General features: G+C 39.6%; 1 protein-coding gene across 3 annotated transcripts in view; it reads right to left on the reverse strand.

Moving 5' to 3' along the window:
* LOC124612981 (major facilitator superfamily domain-containing protein 10) overlaps window positions 1-14,515 on the reverse strand; it is a 150,114-nt gene that overhangs the window by 56,155 nt on the left and 79,444 nt on the right. For all 3 annotated transcript variants that reach the window (XM_047141518.1, XM_047141517.1, XM_047141516.1), the window contains 2 exons: window positions 10,458-10,678; window positions 5,101-5,191 (listed from right to left, as the gene is read on the reverse strand). In XM_047141518.1, coding sequence (XP_046997474.1) covers window positions 5,101-5,191; window positions 10,458-10,678 — 312 coding nt within the window. The remainder of the gene's footprint in view (window positions 1-5,100; window positions 5,192-10,457; window positions 10,679-14,515) is intronic.

The raw sequence follows: 14,515 nt of genomic DNA on the forward strand, positions 1-14,515 counted from the left end.
CTGAAACTACTCATCTAATATTTTCAGTCTGCATTTCATTTGTTTGCTGGAAGTATAACTCAAACTAAACACAGTCATAATTTATTTCTCTTTCTGGCACAGCTGTTACACTGGTTCCATCTAACAGTTACATTTGCTGGTTATTCACCTCTAAATACATTGTGCTCCACAACATCCATCAACAAGGGTGTTCTCTTCTGATCATAACTACTGTCTCTGATACACAGTGGCTGCTTCTGATTCTCTCTCTGGTAAGTATAAAATGCTTTGTGGCTGTACAATTTTCCTTGGAAAATGTCTACTACAAATAGATTGAGTGTTATGCAAAGCACATTTGATGCAAACAAGGAACCATCATTCGCTTAGAAGTATGAATGGATAAACAAATAACTTCAGCTGGTAAAGTGAGTATTAATGTATAATTAACCCAGAACTGCCTATTTTGGAAACAACCTAGTGTATGGTGATGCGAAAATCTGAAGGCTGCTAATGCCAAATGAGATATGATGGGAGAAGTTTTGGAGCATTCAATCAGACATCATGACTAGTGTTTACTTTAAAATCCTTATGAATCACACATTCATCATTAGCTAATATTGGAAGTAGCTGAAAAAACATGTCACAAAATAGTATGGTGACGTGCATATTTGACCGGAGAACAGACTGTGAAAGTGCAGTTTTGCCTCATACATAAAGAGGAATTCAGAATAACTACAAAAACACAATCATGCTGACAAGAGGAAGCATACAAAGACACACAAGTAATTTTCTGATGGCACGTAGTAAATAACCAAAGTATTAACTTATAAAAAGAACTGAAAATTTTACTAGCTGATATGCATTAATTTTGAATTGATTTACTGCAGGGAAATGACATGAATTAGACTGTCCACTGCATTTGTAATTTTTCTTCTGTAACTGACATACAAATGTAAAATTCCTATCACTGTCTGCACATTAAAGTCTTTTCATGTACTACTACTTACTGAAGTGTCTTTGTGTTACTAAAGCAGATACCTATGACCATTCCTGCAAGGTAGTGAGCCAAGTTTGACAGAAGGCTTATGGACTGTATTGTAAATAAAATGTCACAAGAGGAAATTACTCGGTATATCCTTTAGCTGTTTTACTGATTACTTAAACTAGCAACATGAAGCTAATAAGAGTTATTTATTCAAACTGTAACAGTGAAGGGTGTTGTACTTGTCAGAATTCAGTTATAACAATTCAGCAACATTTGGTACAACCAATGACACAGTTAACATTCACAGCATAAACTCAGCCACAGTTGACACACTACTTGAGGTAACAGTCTTCCCTCAAAATAAAGGCAAACTTGTTCTCACCTTAAAGGTTGGTTGGAAAATCTCATCCTATTAGACACCATGTGTCCTTTCCTTCCCCAACATTACAAACTGACAGACCTAGTCACTTATAGCGGCGTTTCTGCTGTTTAACATGGATGTCATACCACAGTGTGACACAGATTCACAATGTGACACAGATTTTTCACATTAACAGTCCAATTCAAAATGTGAAAGTTGTAAATGACAGGAAAAAAATCATAGGACATACTGGCAACTGAATTCCACACAGTTGAAGTTTCAGTCCTGACAATTACCCTATCAGTTATCAAAGTGCAAGCTCTAACAATTAAACTCTGATAATACTATATGAATAAATTGGCAGAAGAAAACGCGTTCATGCGAAACTATCAGTAGTTGAGTTAGGAACAAACTGCACTAACTGCTGCGAGGTACTGCATGGAAACCACACGCATAGCTCAACTTAGTAAACTATTTTTTTTATTTTTTTTTACAGCATACATTTCCATCACTGTGGCTAAGCATTATTCCAAACTGGAAAAGGCAAATTACTGCTGTGAATGATTTGCACAACATGGCAAAATGTTCAGAATTACATGTTTCCAATCACTTTATACTGGTGGAAAAAAAGAAACAAACTGAGACTTTTGTACTGTCATGACAGCAAGATCAAATGAAAGAACATGTAACCAAAAACACTTTGCAACGAGCTCAGTAATTCCACAGACAGCAACTAACTTGACAGTTCATTGGAAGTGAAACTGTGTCAGCAGTTTCAAATGTACTCCTGGTCCATGACAATAGACTCTCATTCAAGTAATGTATATCAGCAGTCATTCTAAGGGAAAGAGATTCACTACGTAACAGAGCAAGTTGGAACCATCCACTTGTTCTCACGTCATTACTAACAGTGATTTTATTTTTTTTATTATCTGATCTCATTTTTTTGAATGACAGATGACTTTTCCACAAATTAGCTTCTTTATTATGCAACAAGTCCACAGCTTGTCATCTCGCAGTAGCTTTCTTGCTTCCCGAGCACAGGGTCACGGGTTAGATTCCCGGCGGGGTCAGAGATTTTCACTTGCCTCAAGATGACTGGGTGTTATGTCATCATCTTCATCCATCCATCCATCCATCCCACTACAGTCGGAGGATGGCAACGGCACACCACCTCCACTAGGACCTTGCCTAGTACGCCGTTGTGGGTCTCCCGCATCATTCCCCTATGCTCTGTGAAGAAGCATGGGACTTCATTTCTATTCCCATTATGCAGTCAGAGACACTCAAAATCTTATATTTCAGTGTAATTTCCGGGTTACTAATACTTATAGCATAACTGGTTTGTACAGAAAACATTTTTATTAACAAATATTCACAATTTAAGACTCAGAGGTAACATGTGGAAACAAAATTTGAAGTGACCAGAAACATCCTATTTAAAAAATTATTTGTTATCAAAATTCGCATCTTTCAAAATGTTTCACTTGTAATTATTTTCAACATTTCATACTATAGTTTTGTAGGCCTGATTTTTCAAATTTCAAAAATATCCACTTGCACTAGGAAAACAAGTTAGTTCACTAATTATTCAATCTATAAATTCCTCAATTTAGCCAGTTCTGGCAGGAATTGTGAATCCCCATGGGAGGATGCATAGTATTCACAATATAGTCCACGTAACATTGTTAATTTTTCAGTTTTCCAACCCATGGTTAAACCACATTACTCCATGACTTAATTCCATTTCAGAGTTATTCTGCTAGTTTTGCTGTTATAAATACAACATGCTCTCACATTTCAGTTATTAATCATACATGTTTATATAGATGTGCATAATAAAAATGCTTTTGTCAGTCCTTTGTGGGTTCCAAACAGGGGGCCATTTGTGTGTCAATGTTTTTGTGGAACTTCTTCATGTTGATCACGGCTAAGTAACGAACCACCACCTTATGATCACTCCAAAATTCTAGTGTATCATCAGTCAGCCATACAATTCCAGTCAAATGTGCTATTAAGATGAGACTCACTTTATTATAAATATCAATGTGCAAGTATCATGAATTGTTCATGTGTGAACATTCAGTAAGTGCAGTCACTATGTGACCAGGTTTAATGGTGAAATTGGATCACATTTTGCCACTGTTAATGTGTGTGAATTGTAGGTGCCTGTGAAATACAAATTACGTAAGCTATTAGTGAGAGCTGCTCATCATGATGTGCCAACCATCAATAAAGTGAAAAAACTTCCAGGTAATCTTCACAGTGTTTTTACTATTTAACAATCAAATTACTAAACCAATTAATTTCAGAAAGAGCAGCTACCAAGGTCAAATATATATATATATAGGTCAGTATGCTTACAACTATTATACCAATTTGGTACCCAATTATTATTTTATTCAGTTACAGCATTTTAGGATCAATTTGTACGTCCCCTTCTAATCTTAGCCTCTTTAATCACTGGAAAGAGGATTAATTTGGAAAATTATCTATCCTCAGGCCTGATTTCCAGACATAATAAGCTAACTATTTAAACCTCTTGCAAATTTCTTTCTGCTGTTGCCCTGCCATGACTTGTCATTTCTAATGATTACAATCATCTTTATTTCCAAATAAAACATTGTACCAGGACATAAATAACCTCCACTTTGCAGAGTTATTATATTACCTCATTGGTTATGGCAGCTAATGTACATTGGCTTTAGTATTATGAACAAATTTTATTTGCTACTCATAAGCTATTAATAGTACACAATTTATCGAATAAAAAACTGGCTATAATCAAGGCCTGAGATAATGTGTGTATTTATTACAATTTTACTTTGCATTTCCTTGTTTTGATTATGCCACAGGAGTCATGTATTATCAGCTGTGTTGTATTCTATCAACAAAATGGCTAAATTTGACAGTCTGCTTTCACCCATTCTCTTATCGCAAGTATTTTTGCATTTAAAAGATGCCACTGGCAGCAGCAATGTCTTAATTATCATCAAAGCTGTTTAAATGAATATCTGTTAAATTACATTTTGAAAAAAAAAAAAATCCAAATGGATAGCTGTGCCAATGCTGTTAATCAGCTCATTCATCTGAAACTTTGACACAGTTATTTGCAACCTATATGAATGGTACTAAAACTACCTCAACACTTCTCAAGATAGAGTGCCAACCTTTCATTTAAGACGTTCCTTGACAGAAAATTACTGTAAGGTGAAATAGTGTGCTTAAGACACCAAATACTTGAGTAATGCAGCCAATGAACAGTAGGAGCATATGTTTGTTTACACAAGTGTCCAACTTGAGATGAACACATTACAGCGGTGAATAGGCACAATGACTAACTGCTTCCTTAGTAATATTAATCACCCACAGAAGCAAGTTTTGGAGGTGACAGCTGTGTGGACCTATTGTAATGTTACCAAATCAGCTTTGTTAGATATGTCTGTTCAGAAGTAGCTCTCTCTTTATAATAATACTGGGACAACATGACACTATAGATATAAAGCTGACAATGTGTTGTTACAGGTACGGGGAAAGGCTTCTTCTTATATGAAGAAGAAATGAACACAAGAGCTAGGACAACTCAAGTACTTCACTGACTTAATTCTTAAACTGACTGACTTACTTTCTCTCTCTCTCTCTCTCTCTCTCTCTCTCTCTCTCTCTCTGTGTGTGTGTGTGTTTTTGCACCCCCTGTATGCCCATATTTTTGCCAGGTGCCTATCTCACCTCCATATAACACAATACCTCTAGGAAGTTTGATGCATTTACTTACAGACAGCAAACAGCAGGAGCCCAATGTACAAGCCTATGACAGATGTAGCTAATCCTGTGACGATGAATGCTGGTACAATTAGTAATAGGCCCTGTAAAGGAAACAAGTTACTATACTTCATTACACATCTGTTGAGTTTTACAATAAAATCACTACAAATGCAAAGAAATTAATTTATATGTACCACATGAAGTCAATTTCTTGCTGATGTAAATATTTTTAAATACAAGTTTCATTTATCCCAAAGCCCTTAGGGTGCTTTCATAGCTCACTAGTACTACAGTTTGGGAAGCTCTGTGACATACTACTCCCAAGTTGATTATGAAACCCTTGTCAGATTACAGAAGTTCTTTAGGAAGACATTACACACATAGGCCACAACTATGTTTTCTTTCTTCTTACTTTCCACAGTGTTTTCCATCCACATGCATTTCCTCCCATTCTGTGCTAACATTCACTGCTTATTCAAACATCTCTCTACCCCTCCAATGCCCACACTTGCATCCTTTTTGTTGTTTTATTCCTTACATCTCTCAGTCCTAGAACTTACATACATTTTCATATCTTACTTATATCATTGCCCACAAGCATTGTGGGCATAAATTTTGCAATAATTTTAACTGTAGTACCTTCTTTCACCCCAAACTAAACATTTTCACACTTCTTTACTCAGATAAAACAATGCCATTAAATGCACCCATTCTTTCTACTAATGATAATTTTTACAATAACAATGATTGCAAGTGCGTATCTATGTTGCATGCAGAACTGGTATTCTTGAGACGTTCACTATGCTCTTTTGTCTTTCACCACTTGCACTGACTATCATGTCATGTTCCTCACAGACCTCACAGATGGCACAAATTTTTATTTACCTCTTTTACAAGTGACTCTTGTCACATTTCACTTTAGGTAAAAATATCTATTTCACTTTTTCCAAAATGAAAGGATCAAAGTTATAAATACACTAACAGTACAAAATTACAACACCACGAAGGAGTTGTGTGTTTCTAAATCTGAAAGATGATGCCCATTCAAATTGCGTGCCAGTCACGTAGGAGTGACACCAATAGCAAAACTATGAGGATAGAAATCAGGTTTGTTTTACATAAACACTGTAAAGGTCATGAGCATTAAATACCTCTGGGATTGGATGTGGCGAGTTGATGATAGTCAAGAATGTTTTAAGGTGGCAGATATCATTATCAATGAGTTTGAACGAGGTCATGTAACTGGGCTACAAGAGGCTGGATGTTCCTTCTGCAATATTGCAGAAAGATTTGATAGAACTGTTGCCAATGTACATGACTGCTGGCAGCAGTCATCACAAAAATATAGTCACAAGAATACCATGCTCCGGATGATCACATGGCACTATTGAAAGGGAAGATCAACATGCGGTTCCGGTGCACAGTACTGCATCTGCAACAGCAATCTGAGCAGCAGTTGGCACCAATTACACAACAAACTGCTACAAATTGGTTACTTCAAGGACAGATCTGAGCCGGTTGCTCTCTTAGTGTGCAGTCCACTGACACCAAACCACTGCCATGTGCGACTTCTGTGGTGTCAAACGAGGGCTCACTGGAGGGGAGGGTGGAGGTCTGCATGAGTTTTCTGATGAAATCTGGTTCTGCCTCAGTGCCAATGAAGGCTGTTTGGTTACAAAGAGGCTGGCTGAGGGCCTGTCACCAACGTGTCTGCATGCTAGACATGCTGAATCTATACCTCGAGTTAGTGTATGGGGTGGTATTTTGTGTGATGGCAGGAGCACTCTCATGGTTATCCCATGCACCCTGGTTGCAAATCTGTACATCAATCTGGTGATTTGATCTGTTGTGCTGCCATTTATGAACAACATTTCAGGGGGTGTTTTCCAACATGATAACACTCGCACACATACCGCTGTAATAACCCAACATGCTCTGCAGTGTGTCGACATGTTGCCTTCGCCTGCTTGATAACCAGATATGCCTCCAGTCATGCATATTTGAGACAACATCAGACGACAACACCAGCATTAACTACAAACATTAACCATCCCTGGATTGACTGACCAAGTACAACAGACATCAAGTTCCACACTACGAACTGACATCTGACACCTGTACAATACAATGCATGCACATACGCATACTCGCATTCAACATCTGGCACTTACACTGGTTATTTATGTACCAGCATCTCACATTGGGAACAGCTTATCTCACACTTACTTTAGCGTATCTCGCACTTACTTTAATCTGTGATCTAGCAATGTTAATCACTTGTTACCTAGACAAATTTATTCCCTAAATTTCAGTACACTAAATTAATTATTTTTTGGTGTTGTGAATTTTTCTCCATCAGTGTACATAAAGTTCAATATTCTTAACATACTTAAAGTATTCCAAATCTCAATCGATAAAAGCTGAACCTTTACAGGATCCGTCCGTCTGTCTGTCTGTCTGTCAGTCAGTCAGTCAGTCAAGACCCCTTTACTCAGAAACAGGTATCAAGCTGAAATTTATGTCAGGTACTAGGGCTATGGTTCCTCGGTAGTGTAAAAAATATCGGCTTGTAAATCAATGCAGCCAAAAGATGTGGCCATTTATGCCAAATTTTGATACTCACCAACACACCCATCAAACCCTGTAATGAACTATCTATAGGATGAGGCATTTAAAACTGTTTGTCAGAATATTTGGTGAAATACACATCAGATTAAAAAAAGTGGTAATAAACATTGTTCACCTCCAGTAACATAAAGCTCGATCCCCCTGCACAACCCCCTGGGGGTGGGAGGTGCCTTTGAAATCTCAAGTAGGTACCCCTATTTTTTATTGCAGATTTGGATGCTCTATGAAAAAATATGCAACTTTTATATGAAACATTTCTTTTGTTTCATGATAGATGGCACTGTACTCAGCAAACTTGTAAATGAGGTGACAGTGTCCTAAAACAGTACTACCTGAAACAAATACACATCCGATTAAGACAATCTGAGTACTTTTTTGATATTTTTGATAATTCTATCATGTGACACCTCCCACAAACACTGACTGTGATCATGCGCTCAGTCCACAGTCAGACTGAGCATCTGCCTTCAATGATTCGGACTGCGCACATCTCATCGCAATTCTTCCACTATGCTAACGATTGCAGAGACAGCCGATATCATTGCCGCATACTTTGAGGCTCATAAAAACGTTGACAAAGCTCATCAAAGGTATGCTACTCTGTTCTCAAATAGGAATAGTCGTCTGCAATGGCATTTCACAGCGTTGTCTAGCTGTTTGCTGAAATGGGAAGCATTAAACCTAGAGAAAAAGTCCAACCGTGGCCTGTGGCAAACGAAAATAACACTGGTAATGTTTTAGCTGTGGTAGCTGCAAATTCTCACATTAGTTCTCTGCAAATTGTGCAAGGTTCAAGAATTTCACAAAGAAGTGTTCTATGCATACTGCATGCATACAAATGGCATCTATTTCATTTATCGCTGCAAAAAGAACTGCAAGGTGATGATTTACACAATCACCTTCATTTCTGCAACTGGATACAGGAACAACTGGCAGTCAATGATAATTACACTGCACAGATATTATTCTCAATGAATCACATTTTACGAATTGTGGGCATGTGAATCGATATAATATGCATTATTGGTCAATGGAGAATCCCCACTGAGTAAAGCAAGTTTAACATCAATGCCCATGGAGTGTCAACATTTGGTGTGGCATTTTAGGTTCGCATGTAACTGGCCCATACTTCATAGAAGGTAATCTGACTGCTCAAATTTACAGCGACATTGTGGATAATGTTTTACCCATACTAATGGACGAAGTTCCACTTCGAACAAGACTGGATATGTGGTTTTAACATGATGGAGCCCAGTGCATTATTCATGGCTAGCTCAAGAAGTTTTGAATCTAAGCTATCCAGATTGATGGATTGGATGAGGTGGTCCTCAAATGTGGCCCACTTGTTCATCTTATTTGACTTCTGCTGATTTTTTCCAGAGACGATGGCTAAAAGAGAGCATTTACATGGATGTACCAAAAACCCCCGAAGATATGTGGCTGCAAATTCGCAATGAATGTGCAAACATTAGCGCAGACACACTAATACGTGTCGGATAGTCATTCAGATACAGAGTTGCAATGTGCGTTAGAAACAATGGACAACATTTCAAACATTTGCTACCTTGAAACACTTGAGAGGCAAGGGGACTCTCAGTAATCGAGCACCCCAAGATAATGAGAGGCAAGGGGGCTCAGCAAAATCAAGCACCCAGAAGGGAACACACAACTACTATGTCCATGTGGTCATTCCTGGGTAATGCTAAATCTAGTCTAAGAATACATCGTGGGAGGGTAGACTGTGTCACATGATATCATTATACTGACCGCTTTGCAACAATTGTCACCCCATATTCATGTGTGTCGATTTCAGCACCATTTATCATGGAACAAAGGAAATGTTTCATACAAATGTTACATATTTTTTCATGGAGAATCCAAAATAATAAATAAATAAAAAAATAGGGGTTCCTATTTAAGATTTCAAAGTCGCCACTCCTGCCACCGGGTGTGGTGCAGAGGAGTTGAGTGTTAAAATGGATGTCCCGCTTTGAGGTGAACAACATTCATTACCACTTTTTTAAATCTAATGTGTATTTTGCCACATGTTTTTAGCCTGGTGGTTTTGTGGTTAAAAGCGTGCCTGGAAACCGAGAGATCATGGTGTCATCTCTTTCGGACAACAGATTTTCCAATCTTCATTTTGATCTGTCAACCACACCAAGAGTTGCCAGAAACAACACACGGTTCAGATTATATGTTAAACTATAGGTCCCCTTTTGCCAGTTGGATAACTGGCACAAGAGACATGCGAGTCACCAATGTGGCATCCAACTGAAACAATTGCACCAGGCCACTGAACCACACAAAAATGTCAGCGTTATCAAAAAACATGATTAAGCTTTTATGGAACCCTCAGAGCTCAAATCCTACTTGTACTTGTCTGGTTTTTCTTCTTGACCTCACAACAGTCCTGCTATACAAAAATGACTGAAAAATACAACTGGTCAAGTACCTGAGCACTTACTTTGAGGAGGAGGTGCAGGAAGAATTTAACACATGCAAATTCATACTTTTGTCCTATTTTAAAACAGCCTGTGCACTTCCTCCTGTCTTCTCATCATCAACAATGGGAAGAGTAAACACGGTCATGTTTAGACTGTAACCAGTAAACTAATGTGTTCATTTGATCATCGGGTTTTGGTAAATGACTTTTTTTTCCTTTTTTAAATAAACTCATTCAACCTAAAACTAGAGACACAATGTACACTCACAGTTGTTATATTAATAACAACTTACCAGCACTGCTGTTGGCTTGATTTTATGTTCAGGTAATTTGCGAACGTAGCTTCCTTGCATGACGGCCATTGTCAAACCAATGACAAAAAACATCCAACCTTGTTGCATGGAAGTATAGTTGAACTTATGATGGGTCAAAAATGTCAGAGTAAACTCCAAACCAGAATACAAAAACAGATATACGAAGTAAATAAGACCCAAGGTTTGTAGCTTTCTTAAATCTGAAATGAAAATTAAACTATCACATACTTCAAAACTGAAGGATTATTTTAACAGGGCATATTAACTAACAAAATAAATTTCAATATTATTTGTAATTAGACCTAATGGTATCTCCAAACACATAATAAAGCCAACTGTAAGCGATAACCTTTAAGGCCATCAGTGAGTATGAAATCCTGATTGACTCAATTTTCATTACTCCCTTCCTGCATGTGTGCTGTCCTCATCACCAGGAGAAATTTTAGTGTTTTAACACATTTATGATTTAAAAAGTTTTTTCAAATTATGGTTCTAGTGCATGCAGTTATCAAGGACATTCGTGGCTAGGTGCAACCACAGAAGGAAGTAACATATGGAGTTATCTTCCTCTATCCATAAGGAGCTACGGACACTTTCCTCAGTTTTGCTGATGTGTGAGCGAAACACACAGACAAATGAAACAACTAATGTTAGCAGTTATGGTTTAAAAACACATGTAATAGATACCAGTATTTATAGTGAAAAATCTACTTTTTATTCTTCCAGAATGCTCTATGTGCAAGAATGATTACTCTGTATGAAAAACATGAAGAATCTATTAGTTGTGAAATGTCAACTTTCTCGGCCAGAAATGTCACAATAAAATTTTCTGGGCTATTATGCTCTGACTGAATGGATTTCACACATAAACTCAATGTTTTGTCCCCATTTGTGGAAGACATTTCCGAGGGGGATTGTAGCTTCTTCGAGTGCCCGATTCACACCCTGGGTTGCTACCGAGTCGGGTGTGAATCGGACACTCAAAGAAGCTACAGTCCCCTTTGAAAATGTCTTTCACATATGGGGTAAAAATATTGGGTTAAAATGTGAAATCCATTCAACATTGGCATAACAGCCCAGAACATTTTAATAATTGTGAGTCAATCAATTTTGGCAAAAATAGGCACTGGGCTTCCCAGTGTATAACATACTGGCATCAGACAAAACGTTTATTTCCTTTCAAGAAATCCTCTGGAAGACCACCCTTGTATATACCACAGTATTTGACAAATTTCAACTTGATACCTCTACCAGTTCCTGAGAGAAAGGGGGCCTGCCGCCGTTGGATAAGCAGCTGAGCAGCGAGTCGTATACTCCTAGCTCACTCATTTGTTACATAGTTTAATTCTTAATTTCTTTGCGTGTTTTTGGTACTTGCATTGTTTAATTCATAAATTTCGGGTGTATTATAGTATTTGAGAGTGTAGCATCGCGTTTTAGTACCTGAAGAGTGTAATTTCGCTTAGTCTCCTTCCGCCGTCGAGCAGTGTCAGCAGTGCGCAAGTAGCAGCATTACTGCATTTACGAGGCAATCTTGTATTTTAATAACCATTTAAATTTTGTCGATTTGTTTGCGCTCTCTGTAGATTAGTTCAGACGTTCTTTGCAAAAAAGTTTTTAGCATGGATAGGGACTGCAACTGCTGTGTTCGGATGCAGGCTGAGTTGGCATCCCTTCGCTCCCAGCTTCAGGCAGTGTTGGCTTCGGTCACACAGCTTGAGGCTGTTGCCAATGGGCATCACTGTGGGGGTCCGGATGGGGGTTTGTCGGGGACGGCCAGCTCGTCCCACGCATCCCCTGATCGGACTACGGCTGTGGTTGCCCGGGATACTGCCCGCATTGAGGCTGATCCCTCACCTGTGGTGGAGTGGGAGGTCGTTTCAAGGTGTGGCAGGGGGTGAAAGACATTCCGGAGGGCTGAACGGAAAGCCTCTGCAGTTTGTCTGACGAACCGGTTTCAGGCTCTGTCTCAGGCTGATACTGATCTTCGGCCTGACACGGCTGCTTGTCCTGTTCCAGAGGTTGCCCCTCAGTCTGCAAGATCCGGGCAGTTGCAGAGGGTGGGCTTACTGGTAGTTGGGAGCTCCAACGTCAGGCACGTAATGGGGCCCCTTAGGGAAATGGCAGCAAGAGAGGGGAAGAAAACCAATGTGCACTCCGTGTGCATACCGGGGGGAGTCATTCCAGATGTGGAAAGGGTCCTTCCGGATGCCATGAAGGGTACAGGGTGCACCCATCTGCAGGTGGTCGCTCATGTCGGCACCAATGATGTGTGTCGCTATGGATCGGAGGAAATCCTCTCTGGCTTCCGGCGGCTATCTGATTTGGTGAAGACTGCCAGTCTCGCTAGCGGGATGAAAGCAGAGCTCACCATCTGCAGCATCGTCGACAGGACTGACTGCGGACATTTGGCACAGAGCCGAGTTGAGGGTCTGAATCAGAGGCTGAGACGGTTCTGCGACCGTGCGGGCTGCAGATTCCTCGACTTGCGCCATAGGGTGGTGGGGTTTCGGGTTCCGCTGGATAGATCAGGAGTCCACTACACGCAACAAGTGGCTACACGGGTAGCAGGGGTTGTGTGGCGTGGGCTGGGCGGTTTTTTAGGTTAGATGGCCTTGGGCAAGTACAGAAAGGGCAACAGCCTCAACAGGTGCGGGGCAAAGTCAGGACATGCGGGGACCAAGCAGCAATCGGTATTGTAATTGTCAACTGTCGAAGCTGCGTTGGTAAAGTACCGGAACTTCAAGCACTGATAGAAAGCACCGAAGCTGAAATCGTTATAGGTACAGAAAGCTGGCTTAAGCCAGAGATAAATTCTGCCGAAATTTTTACAAAGGTACAGACGGTGTTTAGAAAGGATAGATTGCATGCAACCGGTGGTGGAGTGTTCGTCGCTGTTAGTAGTAGTTTATCCTGTAGTGAAGTAGAAGTGGATAGTTCCTGTGAATTATTATGGGTGGAGGTTACACTAAACAACCGAACTAGGTTAATAATTGGCTCCTTTTACCGACCTCCCGACTCAGCAGCATTAGTGGCAGAACAACTGAGAGAAAATTTGGAATACATTTCACATAAATTTTCTCAGCATGTTATAGTCTTAGGTGGAGATTTCAATTTACCAGATATAGACTGGGACACTCAGATGTTTAGGACGGGTGGTAGGGACAGAGCATCGAGTGACATTATACTGAGTGCACTATCCGAAAATTACCTCAAACAATTAAACAGAGAACCGACTCGTGGAGATAACATCTTGGACCTACTGATGACAAACAGACCCGAACTTTTCGACTCTGTATGTACAGAACAGGGAATCAGTGATCATAAGGCCGTTGCAGCATCCCTGAATATGGAAGTTAATAGGAATATAAAAAAAGGGAGGAAGGTTTATCTGTTTAGCAAGAGTAATAGAAGGCAGATTTCAGACTACCTAACAGATCAAAATGAAAATTTCTGTTCCGCCACTGACAATGTTGAGTGTTTATGGAAAAAGTTCAAGGCAATCGTAAAATGCGTTTTAGACAGGTACGTGCCGAGTAAAACTGTGAGGGATGGGAAAAACCCACCGTGGTACAACAACAAAGTTAGGAAACTACTGCGAAAGCAAAGAGAGCTCCACTCCAAGTTTAAACGCAGCCAAAACCTCTCAGACAAACAGAAGCTAAACGATGTCAAAGTTAGCGTAAGGAGGGCTATGCGTGAAGCGTTCATTGAATTCGAAAGTAAAATTCTATGTACCGACTTGACAGAAAATCCTAGGAAGTTCTGGTCTTACGTTAAATCAGTAAGTGGCTCGAAACAGCACATCCAGACACTACGGGATGATGATGGCATTGAAACAGAGGATGACACGTGTAAAGCTGAAATACTAAACACCTTTTTCCAAAGCTGTTTCACAGAGGAAGACCGCACTGCAGTTCCTTCTCTAAATCCTCGCACAAATGAAAAAATGGCTGAAATCGAAATAAGTGTCCAAGGACTAGAAAAGCAACTGGAATCTCTCAATAGAGGAAAGTCCACTGGACCTGACGGGATAC

Source organism: Schistocerca americana, chromosome 4 (genome assembly GCF_021461395.2).
Source record: "Schistocerca americana isolate TAMUIC-IGC-003095 chromosome 4, iqSchAmer2.1, whole genome shotgun sequence".
In the NCBI taxonomy this organism is placed as follows: Eukaryota; Metazoa; Arthropoda; class Insecta; order Orthoptera; family Acrididae; genus Schistocerca; species Schistocerca americana.